We start from the raw sequence: 17,218 nt of genomic DNA, 5'->3' as shown, positions 1-17,218 counted from the left end.
AATTCACAACAATGAAAGCCTAAAAGCCATACCACCCAATATAGGCAACCACATCAAAATAATGGAAGCTCCAACCAAACGAGAAGTGGATGGACAGAAACACATGGAAATAGAGATTGCGTTCTAAAATAAAAGAGTGTGATGGTACCTGTGCAAGGATGTGCTTTGGCAAATTTGAACCTTGAAAGAAGGCGACGGCTTCGGCCCCACTTATCCTCCCATCCCGATCCAAATCGGCTCTGCGAAAATACGCATCAAATAGATCCACGTTCGGTGCTTGGGCTTGCCCCGCCATTTTCAACCGGCAGACCCCAATCGGATTTCACGGAAATTCGCAGATCAGGGCAAAATACGAACCCCAAAACACAGTTCAAACATCACAACAATCGAGAAACAACAAACAAATACAAACAGTAAGAAGTGAATATCAGAAGAGACAGTTGAGAACTCAAAACCCTATAATTGAAGGTTGGAGAGAAAACGAAACGATATTTTAGAAAGATCCCAGCTGTGAAGGAGCGGCAGGAGAAACAAAGAAATGGGTGTTTCCCGCGAGATCCAAAGATCGGAGGATCCTAAATGGTTAGATCGATGATAGACGACAGTGGAAGATTGGAGGAATTGAGATTTTGCGCGGATTTTGGTGACTAGGGACACGGATGACAAAACAGAGCCCTCTTCTCCTCTATGCTTCGTTGGTTGAGGCACCTGCTTCTCGGTCGATCAAGAGAGAACGGAACCGTAACCCGGACCAGTTTAGAATTTATTCTTCATATATGTAAAATGACAAAACCACCCTTACTTTCCGGTAAAATAACAAATGTATCATCGTCCGCAATTATTAAGCACCTAATTAAAAAATGTAAAGTGATCCTGGTGGTACACTAGCTATTTTAAGAACCACTTGTTTTGCATCTCTGGCCATCAGAAAAGGATCCAATCTCCTTGTTGGTTAAGAACATCCAAATCATGTATTCTAAGTGGGACCGGAAATTATACATTCTGTAATGTTCAGAAATCAGAATAGTGGGTTCGGTTAAATTTGATAAAAATAATATGCTTTTTAAAACACCATAGTATAATTAGCACCAACAACAAAATCCCAATCCCGCAATACCACAATGATAAATCAAGGGCTACCAATCGCAGCGGTTGTAAATGTGTGATTTCTTTTTTTAGTGGGATACCAGTAGATGTATGATTACCGGATGTGCTGCTCACAGAGGGCGCCTCACACACACATAGAGAATATTTCTCCTATTTTAAGTTATTATTCATTAGAGATGTTTCTAGTTCATGGTGAATGTGCACGTGAGACGCCCAAGAGTGAGGAGCAGATCCCGTCTCAGATTTTAGATAACGCGATCATTGGATTAAAAATTCCAAGTCGCACCACAGTAGACTCGGAAGAGTAATAATTGTGGAGATTCAAAACTCACAACTGCAAAGTTGTGGCACGTGGATGATCGCCTACGTGGACATTTGAACGCATGGAAAGCAATTGACCATCAAAAAGAACTATAGAATGACCGCTCCGTATTAAAGTAGGTGGCGGTATTGTAAATTTAGGTTGTTCATTATTTAATTTAATAGATTAAATAAAAGGAGTTTTTATTGTTCAGTCCAATCCTTATAAATCATGGCCCCATCCTGGTGGGATGAAAATCATGTCAAATTCATGAATAAAATATTATTTATATGGGCTACTAGTAGACTACGAAGATTGTAATTTCAGATTTGTGAGATAGAGTACAGTCTGTCTATTTAGTCTATTTATCCCTTATCCCTGTATCAAATTTCATTTTTTATTTTATAAATCCTACATTTGACTTGATATGAGTTTTTTTAGTGAAGTTAATTATTACTTGAACCACTATTTTGAAAAGCGGATTAGATCAGACGATCCAACCATTTAACCCAGGAACCAGTCAATGTTTCAGGTCCGATTATGCTAAGACCTTTTTTAGCCAAATAAATGTTGAAAAAGTCCAAAAAATTAATGAGCTGAATGGTTCAACCCAACGGTTCATGGTCACTCTTCACAATAAATATAAAAAAAATAAATACCCAAATTTCTCATTTAATGCTTGAAAACCTTGATGGTTTTTGCTTTTAGGGTTTACCCTTGCAAATAAAAACCCTTGAGCTTTGATTAACAATGGTGGCCTATGGTTGAAGAGGAAAATAAAAGGGTAAGAATGCTAGCTCGGTTATCGAAGAAAACTGCCTTAGGAGTTTCTTTCAATGTCAAATGTGTACTTTGCTTTATATTTTTAATTCTCTTTTTTTTTAATGTAAAAAAGTAAAAAAAAGACACATGGATCCAAAATTATTACAACAGTCTTTAAATTGTATATTTGTACCTTACACTTTGGGCCTACCCTCGCTTTGCTACCTGAATTTCAAAACGTGCCAATCTAATACTTGAATTCCCAAAACACCCTAGTTTAGTTCCTATTATTTTATCATAAATTTTGTTTCTTAATTTTATTTAAACTATTTGTTATTTTTCAACAATACCATTGTAGTTTTTTATTTTTAATTTATAATTGTATTATATAGTTTTTATATTTTATTCAATTTCCAACATTCCATTCCTCCGTTGTATTAAATTAAAATTAAATAATATTTATGTCTTTCCAATTTGTTGTCTATTTTGTATTTTGTTAAGTATTCTTTTATCAAATTTTTATTTTTCTCAAAGTTTGTCACTTTACTTAGCAAAAAAAATGAAAAAAAAAACAAAACAAAATGTAAAAAAAAGACTGGCCTGGTTCGGCCCAACCCAAGCATGGCATCTACCCTGCCTAGCCCAAGCCCGTGACACGATATGACACAACCTGAGCCCACCTAGGCTTACCCCAGGGTCGAACTTTTGAAGTATACCAGAGGAGGCAAGCATAGCCCAACTCGACACGACCGGTTTACACCTCTAGGTTTTACCAAATCTGTACCAACATTAGTGTTGGCATATCTTAGAAAAAGTTGTCTTATTTAAATATATAATTCAATATATATTTATAATTATATTTAAATATTATGGGTCAAACCATTTGACCAGTATGATTAAACCATTGACCAAAAAATCAGAGGCTTCCATTTCCGAATCAATTCTAACCTTGATTTGAAGCTCATACCTTTCTTTTTGTAACAAAAAAACAGTTCACACCTCTTTTATTTTCTAGAGCGAGTATACATGTTTGAAAATAAATGCTTTTATTGAGAGATTTGACATACCCATTCATATTCAATTTCAATTATCCATGAATCAAATTTGGGTCTACCTATTGACGGGGTCGTAACTCAACTTAGTTGGAACACCATGTGGGCATAAACATGGCAACAGTTATGGCATACAACGGCAACCTTGAACAGAGAGGGGACACATGGCAGATGACAACCTCTTCATGGCCTCCCACAACGAGGAGCATGAAACTACCCCGAGACCTCGGCTGAATGCGATCTTTGTGCATACCACTCGTTCCTAACAGCTTGACCTAGACAACCTCTCCACTCTAGTGACTAAAGCATCGAAGTTCTCCTCCCCGAAGAACCACCTTGGGCCCTTAAACTTTAGTTTCTTGCAAGTCGTTGAGTCTCCATCACCTCATCATGCTCACTTCATCTCTCACACCTAACTTGATACGGCTCAACATCAAATTAAACCATCCATGGTGTGCCCATATCAAATTAAATCATCAATGATATACTTGTATCAAAATAAATTGCATAGATGTAGCGTGCCCAAAACATTTTTCTATTAAACCATTTGTATAAGGTTCGCATGGAATCATAACATTAGTAAACACAACTCGCTAATAAGAAATTTGAAATTAGATGGACAGTTTGGATTCCTCCATATAGGATAAATATGAAGTAAACTCAACTAGATATTTTACATAAGTAGAAATCACTTATTGCAGTTTTAGATAAATTTCTTGTGAAGATAAAGAAGAAGAAGATGAAGAGTTTCAGCAGTAGAGAAGAAAATGAGTAGGATGTCAACCAGAATTGAATTAATTCTGCCCGCCAACCCATCTTTGTATTATATACTCAATTTAAAAAAATAAGAGATTACAAGAATGCCCTTAATAGGGTAGCTACTTAAATAAACAACAATATGTCTATCTCCTTACCTTATAGCAATAATCCAATTTCTTAACTGATAAGTCCTAGCAACATTCTCCCTCTATGAATAGGTTTCTGCAACCCCATCCCATATTTCCTTAATTGTATTTACCCAAAAAAAATTTTACTTATATGGGGCATCATCGAATTACATAGCCAAGTCATCACCATATAGTTTTCATGTACCCATCGGGAGCTATTAGTTTCGGGTTTCACTTCTTAACCAATGATATACCATAACTTCTCACAAGCAACAATGGTCATCTTTGCAGATTGTGACAATTCTAAATAATTTCAATCATCCAACTTAACTGTAGTAATAATTTCAGCCCCAAAAAGGTTACTAACACCTCCTCCCACTGGTCCCATTTCACCCTCGGGCTTGTTTTCAACTCTATTACCCTCCATAGTTATCAAAAAGGGGTAGAAGGTTACTATAATATGCAAAAATATCAAATACATCACTTTTTGTACCAACGACACCCTTTCGGTGCCTTAGATGGCCCTCTCACAAAAGATTTCTTTTCTATGGGATGAGAAAAGATAGAAAAGATGCAGCCACTCTCTCTAAAAAAGTAGGGCACCACTTCCTAAGTCAAAATTGAAGAGTCCAACAGAAACAAGACTCTTCCCCTTTCTCTAGTTTTTCCTGATTTTGATGAAAAACCCTATACCAGCTACAGGGCAAAACAGATCCAGCAAAAACTCCAAAAACTAGGCTTACCTGAGATCTTCGATCAGCCTCTTAAATCACCATGCAGTTAGCCGATCTAGGGTTGCATGATAGAATAGCTCAAGGAGCCTTTGGCTTACTATGATACAAAGTAGAAATCACTAATTGCAGTTTTAGATAAATTCATTGTGAAGAGAAAGAAGAAGACGAAGAGTTTTAGTAGTAGAGAAGAAAATGAGTAAAATGTCAACCGGAATTGAATTAGTTCTGGCCACCAACCCCTCTTTGTATTATATACTCAACTTAAAAGAATAAGAGATTACAACAATGCCGTTAGTAGGACGGCTACTTAAATAGCTGAACATTTTCAACTTAAAAACATAAACTAATGGGCCTAAAGCCCAACAACTTAATAACTTAACAACTTAAAATTAAGAATTAAATAACAGGGCCCAATAACTAGAAATCGACCCAACTCAACAACATATACTAGTAAATAAGCACATATGTTGCACGTGAAAATTTTTTCTTCATATTAATTAATTGGATTTTATATATATCAAAGTTAAGATAGAAATTGAAAATTAACAAAAGTAACAATAAGATTAAAAATAAACTTAAATGCTTCTAGCAAATAACAATTCTTATTCTTATTATTATTATTATTATTGTTGTTGTTGTTGTTGTTGTTATTAAATTTTGTATTCCATTTATATCATAAATAAAAATAGTGTTTATTTTAACAATTATTTCTTATTTAATATGATGAATATATATAACATTAGAAATGTTCTCAAAAGTTTTCAACAAAATTTTGTACATTTTCATTTTTTGTGTTCTATATTTTTTAAAATATTTATTATTCAATTATGATATCATGGATTTCTTTGAAAAATTGCATCATTGACCTACCATCTAGATAACAAAATATCTTTGCTTTTGGATTAGTTTTAAATTAGGGAAAATTATAATTAGTGCCAGATGTATATTAGGCTACAGTTTGGTGCAAAAACCAACAAAACTCTAACAATTGACTCTACATTTCAAATTATAGAAACACCCACCATGTCATCGGAGGTTTAAGTGGTTGTTGCCAACATAGGACTCTTAATCCATATTGGACACAACAAAAAGCTTATATTGAAATGTCCCTTTAATGTTGGGTAATTGAAAATTAAAAAAATGAGTTATTCATTTCTCTCCCGCTCCTTGCCTCCCTCCCTCTTTCTCTCAATCTCCCTCCCACTCTATCACTTTTACAGTCATCTCTATCTTCTAAAAGATTGTGTGATTTAAAAATAAGTAAAAATGGTTTTCTGTTTCTATATTTACATTCTCGCTATCAATTTCTCTTATTCAATTTGTCTACCTATCTCCCTCAATCTCTCATTCTCTTTCTCGATTGGTTTCTCATACTCCTTTAATTCCTATCATTCTCCCTTAGTTTTTTCTCCTGCCCCTTCTCTTGTTCTTTTTATTTTTTATTTTTTACACACTTATATGGTATTAATCAAATAGTATAAAAGAATATGAGACCAACTTGGTATGGTTCAACAAATCATTACACCAATTTGGTAAAAAAATCACAAGAAACTCTTGGCTATGAAATTTACACCAACTTGATAGAAATTTATAACTTGATTGTACAAGTGATTGGTCCCTTTAGTTCATTTATACAATTTGATTAATATTTTATAAGTTTGTGAAAAAAAAAGAATGAGAGAGGGAGTGGGAGAAAGATTGAGGGAGGAGATATTGACTAAGAGAGTAAGTGAGGGAGAAGAATGAGAGAGAGGGGGGAAGAAATAGAGGTTTTGATTTGGCTACAAACCAAAATCGAGAGAGTGGAAACAATAGAGTGGATGAGATCAAGACATGACTGTGAGAGTGAGAGAGAAGGGAAGGAATTTGAGAGATATTGAAAACCTATTTTTCGGTATGGGTTTTTGTTCTGTCCAACATGGATTAAGAGTTTCGTGTTGGCAACGACCACATAAGCCTTTGATGACATAGCGCGGGGGGGGGGGTTATAATTTAAAATGTAGAGCCGATTGTCATAGTTTTATTGGTTTTTTTGGGCCAAAATATAACCTAATTTTAAATGTACAACCGACTTTGATTATAATTTTTCCTTTAAATTATATATTTCATTTACATTATATAAATAATTTTTACTTACCACACGTAATTTTTATTTGTCTATGTATCATTAGACCCAAGCCACTAATCCACCACTCAAAAGCAAACTAGTTTGATTTATAGGCTAACATTAAATTTTGTATTATGTTTTCATCATTGATAAAACTATTTCTTATGTATAATAATTATTTTTGTTCAATATAATGAATGACTCAGCGTGACAGCACAGCAAGCGCAACCACAACTCGGTGGGAAGGGCTCACCGAGTTTAGTCTGGCAACTTGGCGAGTTAGGCTGCTCGTCGAGAACCACCTGCCTTGCACCTCCTTTCCAAGGCTGAGGCACTCCGAGCTACCTTCGAGCTTGGCCCCCTGACCTTTCCTAATGCCCGAGCTCCTCCCAATGGATTTTAGGCCACTCCCAAACAGGAACACCACGATCCGCCTTTAGATCCCCTCGAGGTAGAGACACCTCGGGCCAGACAGCTTAGTGTAGCTTGCCACACGCAGCTCGCCACTTGCAGGGTAGCTCGGTACCATGTACCCGACAAACCTGGAGACTGCAACCACGTCTCTCTTCAGACAGTATCATGCCCGCCACCTTTAGAAGGTGTCTTACACCTGATAGGTACGTACTTTGCAAGGACGGCCCCGCACGTGCCACCTCAGCCCTAGCTGTAACAGTTGCGGCAGGACGACAGTGGTGGTTATATCTGCCCTATCAAAGGCAGGTGGGCTTGATTCGACAGAGTTCTGTTATGAGTAGCCCAATCCCAAAGGACAGAGGTAACTTTCTGATACCCGTGCTATCTACACTCTTAGCTTTCTTCCTCTCTTTGAATCTTTCACAGAACTCTAACTTAAGCATTGGAGTGTTCCCGCCAGGTAAGTCCCCGGGGATTCTCCATCTTCTCCATCTCAGGTACCTTTCAGGAGCTACGCAAGTGCCAGTTAGGAGTGACCGGATTGCGCACCATCATTTGGTGCCGTCCATGGGAAACACTTCTAAAAGCCTTCCTCTAAGCTCTTACTGTTCTTTCTTTTTTGAAAACTCGGCATTCATGGATTCTTCAAGCAATGTCGGACATAGCATGGAGATGGACATCGTCGGGGAACAACCCCAGGTCCCCGTGGTCTGCATTGGGTAGTTCACCATTCCCCTTTCGGTGGATGGAGAACCCAGCCTGAACGTGCCACGAGCAATGGCACCTGTGAGTGTTCCCCTTCCCCCCTTTGTTGAGACAACCTTTGCTGAACCAACTGTTGTTCCACCGACGATGAGCCAGAGCCAACTCGACAACCTGGTGTAGTCCATGCAGGCCATTAAAGCCCAGATGCAGCAATTTCAGCAGTTCCATCTCTACCAGCAGTAGGTGCTGCACCAAGTCTCTCAATATCATTATCAACAGCAGTTCCCTCAGCTGCCTCAGCCTTAGCCTCAGCTCCCTCCTCAGCACCCGGCCTCGCGACAAGCTAGGTCTTGCCGCCAGGATGAACGCCCTTCTCGCCAAGAAGAGGCTTCTCAGTACCCCTCAAGAGCCAAGCCTCCTCTGGCGGTAGAAAGGAAAGACCAACCACTCCGGTCTCGCTGTGGGCAGTCAGGTCGGGAGGACCCCAATCGCCAGGTCTACATCACCCTAGTAATCGAAGTTCGAAGCCCCACTTCTGGAGAACCAGTGTGACAACACAGCAAGCGCAACCGCAACTCGGTGGGAAGGGCTCACCGAGTTTAGTCTGGCAACTCGGTGGGTTAGACTGCTCGCCGAGAGCTGCCTAGCTTGCACCTCCTTCCCAAGGCTGAGGCACTCCGAGCTACCTCCGAGCTCGGGGCCCCCTGACCTTTCCTAATGCCCAAGCTCCTCCGAGTGGATTTTAGGCCACTCCCAAACAGGAACACCATGATCCGCCTTTAGATACCCCCGAGGTATAGACACCTCGGGCCAAACAGCTCGATGTAGCTTGCCACAGGTAGCTCACCACTTGCAGGGTAGCTCGGTACAGTGTAGCTTGCAGAAGAGCAATTTGGCACATCATAGGAAGGCCTCCTGCCCGACCATTGTACCTGACAAAACTGGAAACTGCAACCACGTATCTCGTTCCGCCACCTTTAGAAGGTGTCTTACACCTGATAGGTACGTACTCTACAAGGACGGCCCCGCATGTACCACCTCGGCCCTGGCTGTAACGGCTGCGACAGGACAACAGTGGCGGTTATACCTGCCCTATCAGAGGCAGGTGGGCCTGATTCGACAGAGTTCTGTTATAAGTAGCCCAATCCCAAAGGACAGAGGTAACTTTCTAATACCCACGCAATCCACACTCTTAGTTTTCTTCCTCTCTTTGCATCTTTCGTAGAACTCTAACTTAAGCGTCGGAGTGTTCCCGCCGGGTAAGCCCCTGGGGATTCTTCATCTTCTCCATCTCAGGTACCTTTCAGGAGCCACGCAAGTGCCAGTTAGGAGTGACCGGATTGCGCACCATCAATTTTCATCATTGATAAAACTATTTCTTATGTATAATAATTATTTTTGTTCAATATAATGAATGCATAATATTATAGATGTACCCAATATTTTATTTTTTTCATAAATATATAACATTAGATATGTGCCCAAATTTTTCTCTATCTTTTTTTGTGATTCTTTGTATTTTCTATTTTTTTAAAAAATAAATTTTTGACTATGATATCATTTCATTTCTTGGTAGATTTTAAAATTGACATCATTTTCATTATTAATAAAAATACTTCGTACATTTCATACTTATTTATTTTAATTTTTTATTATTTAATTATGATACTATTTGTTAATTCATTTGACCACAAATGGTCGAATTTCTTGCCCACCACTGAGAGGGTAGAAAATGTTTTTTATTTTCAAATTATTTTTTAAAAATATTTATTTTTGTATTATTGAAATTAATGTTGTAGATTTAATTATAAGAATTTAAATATAGGATTTAATGAGAGAGAATAGGAAAATGTATTTATTTCCAATTTGTTTAAAATTTACATTCTATTTTCATCATTAATAAAAAAATTCTTATTTATCATATTTATTATTGTTTAATATGTATGTTAAAAATGTTTCCATTTTTTAATTTCTATTTTTTTATTTTATCTATTTTTGAATTTTATTATTTAATCATGGCTACATGGATTGACCCGTTTGATCCAAAATGGTTTAATTTCTTACCACCACCTAGACGAAAACATTGTTTAATTTCTTACCACCACCTAGATGAAAACATTGTTTTTTCTAGGTAGATTTTAAAAGTATAAGTTTTTATGTTATCGGAATTATCAATATCTATATAATATATTAAGCTGAAATGTATAGGTAAGAAGGCCTGAGGATGAGAGAAATGATATCTAACAGTATTTTTTGCCTTTTTTCATAGAAATTACAAGAACGCCACTCTACCAACTCTCTCATTTGCTTTTTTTTTTTTCGTTTAAATCACAACAATGCTACTTTCTCCAACAAATTCTTTCTCTCCCTTGCTTTTTTTTTTTCTTTCAATTTACAAGAATGTCACTCTCTCTCTTACCAATTACAAGAATGCCATCTCCCCCCCCTCTCTCTCTCCTTATAAATCACAAGAATGCCACTCTCTCTCCAGCTGAGGGAGACCTCAGCTCAGCATCTCGATTGCTAGGGGGTCTGTATGCCGAGATCGAACTTCTGAGCTCAAGCTCAAGTCTCTAATTCGAATCAAGCTCGAGCTAGATGACACCTTGACCATTGAGGGAGATCTCACCTCGGCACCTCAGTCACTGAGGGAGATCTTGTCTCAGCACCTCGACAACTAAGGGAGACCTCAGCTCGACACCTTGTCAACTAAGGGAGACCTTAGCTCGAGACCTCACCTGCTAGGGAAACCTTAGCTCGACACTTCAGTAGCTGAGGGAGACCTCGATTTGGCACCCCGACAATTGAGGGAGACCTCGGCTCGAAACCTCAGTTGCTTGAGAGACTAACAATCAAAGGTAGCCGAGCTCAAACTTTCGAGCTTTTGACTCGAGCCGAGCTCGAGCTCGAGCTCAAGTCTCTAATTCGAATCGAGCTCGAGCCTGATAGTTTATGAGCGAGCCCCTACAACGCAGGGCCCCCTCCGCTAGTAAATATATTAAGCTGAAATGTGTATGTAAGAAGGTCTTAGGATGAGGGAAATGAAATCTAACCATATTTTTTGTCTTTTCATCAAAATTACAAGAATGACACTCTCTACCAACTCTCTCTCTTTTGTTTTTTTTTTTTCTTTCAAATTACAAGAATGGCACTCTCTCTTTCTCTCCTTATAAATTATAAGAATGCCACTTTTTCTCTAACTGAGGGAGACCTTAGCTCTACATCTCGACTGCTAGGGGGCCTACAATCAAAGGTAGTTGAGTTCAAACCTATCCAATCCGAGCTCGAACTTCTGAGCTCAAGCTCAAGTCTCTAATTCGAATTAAGCTCGAAATAGACAATACCTCAACCACTAAGGGAGACCTCGACTCGATCACTGAGGGAGATCTCGACTCAGCACCTCAACAATTGAGGGAGACCTCAACTCGACACCTTGTCCACTAAGGGAGACTTAGCTTGACACCTCGCTTGCTAGGGAAACCTCAGCTCAACACTTTAGTAGCTGAGGGAAACCTCAGTTTGACACCTCAAAAGTTGAGGGAGACCTCAGTTGCTTGAGAGACATGTAATCAAAAGTATCCGAGCTCGAATTTTCAATCTTTTGACTTGAGCCGAGCTTGAGCTCAAGTCTCCAATTCGAATTGAACTCGAACTTGATAGTTAATGAGTGAGCCCCTGCAACGCATGGCCCCCTCCACTAGTTAATTTATTAAGTATGGATTTAATTAATTGAACTTAATGATGAGAAGAAACAAAAATGACTTAAATATATGATTCAACGAACATGAATGCAAGTTAATAACTTAAATGTTGGATTTATTGAGAGGGAATTAAACGCTTGAATATCTTAAAGTTACCTCCTTTCAACTCATTTAATATCAATAATCGATTATGCTATTTGCCCTCATTTTTTATCAATAAATTTAAACATAGAGGAGTAAATTTTGTCCTCGAAAAATCTAAAACTATTCTTGAGGCCATTCATGCTTTTTAAAATAGTATAGATATAGACTTAGTTGATGGAAATTTTGGATCCAGTCCTCACAAGTCACAACTATCCTCACACCATGCATTCTCACAACCTTTTGCAGCCATGCATTGGGAACATTTTTGTACTTGTATATTTTTATTCATGAAATATTTCCAATGCACAACTGCAAGGTGTTTTTGGATGCATTCGATATATCATCATATATGTTTTTTGTTTTGTATTGCTTCTCCATGCTTAGTTGTATTGATGGCAAAATTGATCTTTTTAATGGTTTTTAATGCACAGTTGGCATGTATTTGTAAGGCCTGAAAACTCATACTTTAATAAATAAAAATATTAAAATTAAAAACAAACTAAAGGAAACTAACGTTATGTTTAGTATTGTTTCAAATGACCCCTCAACTGCAAAGATTTTGTTTTTTCATGGACAAGTGGCCAATTGGTTAAATGTGCTAACACATTTTTTTTTTTATTTTGTTTGAAAATTCTTTTTTCATTTCTCAAACATAGGCTTTCTTATAAATAAATTAATCACTAAATTAAGAAGTCTTTTGGATGAGATTGTCCTCTGACAAAATTTTTCATTAACCACGGAAGTTCCACATTACTCAACACTCAACATAGACATTACCAAAAGACCAAAAAAGAAAGAAAAAAAAAGGTATTAAATGTTGTTTAGGAAGTAGGAACTGGGTCAGTAGGGCTGTTAAAAGGGAGTTTCCTTTGTTTTTTTTTTTTTATTGCGGTTAATCGGTTAATTTTTGGGATGAGAAGTTATTATTTAATAGTAAAGTTTAAAGTTAAACTTATTCTCAAAAAAAAAAAAAAGTAAAGTTTAAACCATTATAATTTGTAAATTATATATTAAAAAACAATACTTCTACATTTTGGTTTGAATGATTTAAAAGGGTTTGCTGGATTACATTCAAAAAGCATGAAGACCGGAAAAAATGTAAAAAATATTTGCAAGGACATATATCAACAAGACATATTGGATTGGACCCAATCTGGTCCTAAATATTTATTAGATTAGATTGGACCTGGTTCGTCCATAATAAATTTATATTGGATTGGGTTGGATTAAGCCAATATCTGGTCCATTGGTATAGGATAAGAATATAGGTGTTAATGGACCAGGTTTGGGTTTAAACTAATTTAAATCAAAATGAATTTGAACAGATCGGATAGTTTAGACATTGAATTGGATCGGTCCAAAATATTCATTGGACTGGATTGGACCTGATCCATTTATAATGAACTCACATTGGACTAGATCAGATTGGACCAAATCCAGTCTAATTGACACCCCTATCAACACATGATGATTTTTAGTTATTCCGTCTTAAGAGTTGATTTGCTCTATTATTTGATCAAGTGAGTGAATTTTCAGATTTCATCTATGAACATAATTTAAGCGCTGTTGTGATTGGAAATATAGATTCAATGGCAATGGTCTTGATTGTCCAATCCTAAGATCCGACCCATTACAAGGGGTAGCACAAGCCTGATGTGAAAATGGGTTGGGCTCAGATGCCTAATGGGCAGTCCACTTAAAAAAAAATCTTAAATGGGCCTATTAGCCAATCCCAGTTTAAATTAACAAGGATGGATCAGAGGGCCTTTGTTCTTGTCTTAAGAATAGGTAGGGTTGTCATTCTGTTAACCGTAAGGTCTGGTTTGGGACAGGCTGTACAGATCCAGAACCATATCGATTATTAATCTGGGTAAACATGTTTGAATTAAACTGTAATATACTGACATCTACAAATATCTATGTTAGTAATAACGTAAAACTTTAGTTTTGCAATATAACCTTAAAAAATGACAATAATAAAGCAAACTGTTTATGGGAAAACTTGTGATGCTGGAAAAGCATGATATCGGAAAGGCTTTGATCAATCATAACTCCCAGTAAATTTTGATTAAAATTTATGTGATTGGTTACAATTTTTATGATGCTGATTGGTTGTAAGTTTTTCCGGTATCATGTTTTTTTGATATTAAGCATTTTTAACCAAAATTATCTTATATATTATTCATCCAACATTTTCCTTTTATACCTAAAATACAATAAAATATATAAGAAAACTATAAAACTTTTATATATCGATCATAAACTCAATATACAACTTCAACTTTTATATCTCTTTGCTGGATGAATTGCTACTTTTAGCCATGCACAAGGGATAACAAGGCTAATCCAAACCATTCATTATTCCCAAAGTATTACCATATATCAGTGCCTTCAAAGAAACTTATTGAGTTGATGGTCGGTTTGGTCTTATTGATAGCTAATTAGGTGGGTTGTGCATGATCATGAGATATAAATGGATGAACCAGAGTCAGAGCAAGTATCAAGAGATAAGTATGATATTAATCTTAAATTCTTAATTCAGAATCATCTTGGGCTTGTGATGTGGGCCATCTAACAAGTGGTCGATCCATATTCCATTGATGGGCTATATCCATAATTAGTTTTGGAAACGATTATATAGATGAACAAAATCTCAATCATCTTGGGAATTTGTGATCTGCACCTGCAAAATCCATGGCTGAAGTCTGAAAATATGATCCCTACAAAAGAAAAGAAGAGAAAGAACCAAATATAAGAAAGTTGTAATCGGAAGACAATGAAGCAAGTATAGGGAAGTTAGGACCAGAACAAACCTTGTATTAAGGCTAGACCTGTCAATTGGGTTGGGTGGGTCGAGTTTGGGTTGGGTCAAGACACTTCGGGTTGGGTTATCAAATGTTAGACCTTAACCTTAAATGTTTGGGATAGGGTTGACCCATGGGTTAATTCGGGTCATCCCAAAAAATAACTGAAATAAAAAAAAAAATAAAGAAAAACTACATGAAAAATGCCAAAATTAAAGGAGTTAACCTTAAAATTCTAATTATAAAATAAAAAAAATTGAACATTTAACAATTTAAAGAGTAAACAATAAAGAGTAAAGGCTAAATAGAAAAAATTAAAGAGTGGAAACTTCTAACAATGCATAAATAGTCCCAATTAGACTTGACAATCGGGTCAGTGGGTTGACCCATGATCCAACCCAACCCAGTTTTTTTTTCCGGGTTGGGTCGGGTCGGATCATTCTCACATTTAGGTAGCTAAATATGAGACCCTAACCCTGTTTTTTTGGGTTGGGTTGGGTTGGGTCAACTTTTTTCCACGTCTAATTAAGGCCTTGTTTGTTTTTTAGGAAGCCATTTACTTTAGTAAGTACACCCATCCAAATATAGGTAAGTATACTTACCCACATGAGTACTTTGTACTTATGTTCTTTTGATCAAAGGTATTTCACAAATTAGTTATACATGGCCATTTTTTACCCATAAAATAACATTATTAGAAGAATTAATTTTGTCCTATAATATCTTATCAATTTCCTAGTTGGAAAAGTTGCTTACCCACCTTGTCCTAGCCATGCACGTGTTTCCAAATTTGGATTCATCTATGGCAGGAATGCTCGGCTGAATGCACATAGGTGTTGAAGATAATTTTTTGAGGATTTGAAAGATATGCTTCACATGGTTTTTGAACCGCCGTTGACTTAGATGATTGGACCATTTGGCCCGGAAACAGTTCAGGCAATCGGTTCTATTTTACTTTAAATCCGATTCTTGGCAAAAAACTGTTAAATCAGTCATCGGTCAATGACCTGCTGACTCGGGTGATTGAATTGTCAAATCATCGAACCATCAACCTATTGAATGATTTTTGGCCTTTTTTTTTGTCAGAACAAATCATTCATTTGAACCCAAATGACGAACCATTGACCTAAAAACCAGTGGCCATAAGGGTTTCATTTCTGCGTCGTTTTTAAAACCATGATGTTTCATGAGGTGACACAAGGGTGTAACCCGTCGCCCATACACACAAGTCCATAACCCCCCAACCCGGGTTTGATCAGTGTTTTCAAATCTTTCCCCACCCACCTGAGGCAATGGCTAACAATTCAGAGGGCATTGGTTTTCTAAGCATGCTGCTTGAAAAAGAAACCTATAGCCCAAAGCATCACCCCCAAAAAATGTTACTCATGGAAGGATTAATCACTTATTATAGCAGTTGAAAAGTGATAGCAAGATTTGATCCCACGTCCGGAACAAGAGTTGGAGATTCTACCAAGCCACCATCAGTTCCGTAAAGGCCCTGTTGGTTTGGTACAATAGACATATTGCTTCCTAATAGGTTATTAGGTCCTTGTCTACCAAAAATGTGAACATTTCGTCACCCAAATTTGTTTCTCTTCTTTGTCTTTTACTTCTCCTTAAGTCTGATTCTTACCTAAGTGAAGTACTGATTCCTTGAGCACTCACTTGTTCTTGGTTTTTAATTTGGTTTTGAGAATGTTTCCTATTTATTGTTTCTTTTCTCCAAGGGAAGATATGCTCAAAGAACTGTGCAACTTGGGACTCTATTATTGTGTTGTTTTTGACAACGTTATTAATTGTTTTAATTAAAAGGAACCGATAAGACGCATTGTTTTGCACATATCCAATGAACACACAGTCACATATTTTCAGTCCTAGTTTCTTTCTTTTAGGTTCAGGTATTCCAACCTTTGCTAGGCAGCCCCAAACTTTTAGTTAATTCAGACTAGGTTTTCTGTAATGCGTAAGTTCAAAAGGTATTTGTCTTTTCTTCTTAGATGGTATTCTATTATATAAGTGACAAATCGTTATGATTGCTTCCCCCCACAAATTCAGAGGTGCACTTGAACTAATTAAAATTAAATTCATCATTTTTTTTTTATGTTTTGTTAAGTCTTTCTGCAACTTAATTAGATTCAGGTTGATAGGGAGTTGTGGTTTCATGTATGGTTCCATTTTCTTCAAAGAATTTTCTAGTGGTTTGTCCATCATACCCAATCTCTCTATCTGTTCTAAGTCTTTTTATTTTCTTTCATAATTACTTTTCTACTTCATTTTTGTAGTTTATGAAAGCTTGATCAGCCTCATCTTTTGATCTAAGTATAATTACTTTTGCATATCAAGAAAAGTCATCTGTAAATGTTATATAGCATCTTTTTCTTCCTTTAGTTTCATGACATTTAAGGTCTCATAGATCACTATGAATGAGTTGTAACAATTCAGTTTCTCTTTGTACACTTTTATAAGGTTTCTTAATGAATTTTGCTTCTACGCATACTTG

General features: G+C 36.8%; 1 protein-coding gene across 2 annotated transcripts in view; it reads right to left on the bottom strand.

Moving 5' to 3' along the window:
- LOC148849532 (uncharacterized) overlaps positions 1-736 on the bottom strand; it is a 40,067-nt gene extending 39,331 nt beyond the window's left edge. For both annotated transcript variants that reach the window (XM_088950791.1, XM_088950793.1), the window contains exon 1: positions 149-736. In XM_088950791.1, coding sequence (XP_088806917.1) covers positions 149-295 — 147 coding nt within the window. In that variant the 5' untranslated portion in view covers positions 296-736. The remainder of the gene's footprint in view (positions 1-148) is intronic.
- Between the last annotated feature and the right edge of the window lie 16,482 nt (positions 737-17,218).

This window comes from Nelumbo lutea, chromosome 6 (genome assembly GCF_056320005.1).
Source record: "Nelumbo lutea isolate HS-2025 chromosome 6, American lotus-T2T, whole genome shotgun sequence".
In the NCBI taxonomy this organism is placed as follows: Eukaryota; Viridiplantae; Streptophyta; class Magnoliopsida; order Proteales; family Nelumbonaceae; genus Nelumbo; species Nelumbo lutea.
The sequence above is the reverse complement of the archived record's forward strand: the minus strand, read 5'-3'. Positions and strand labels throughout refer to the sequence as shown.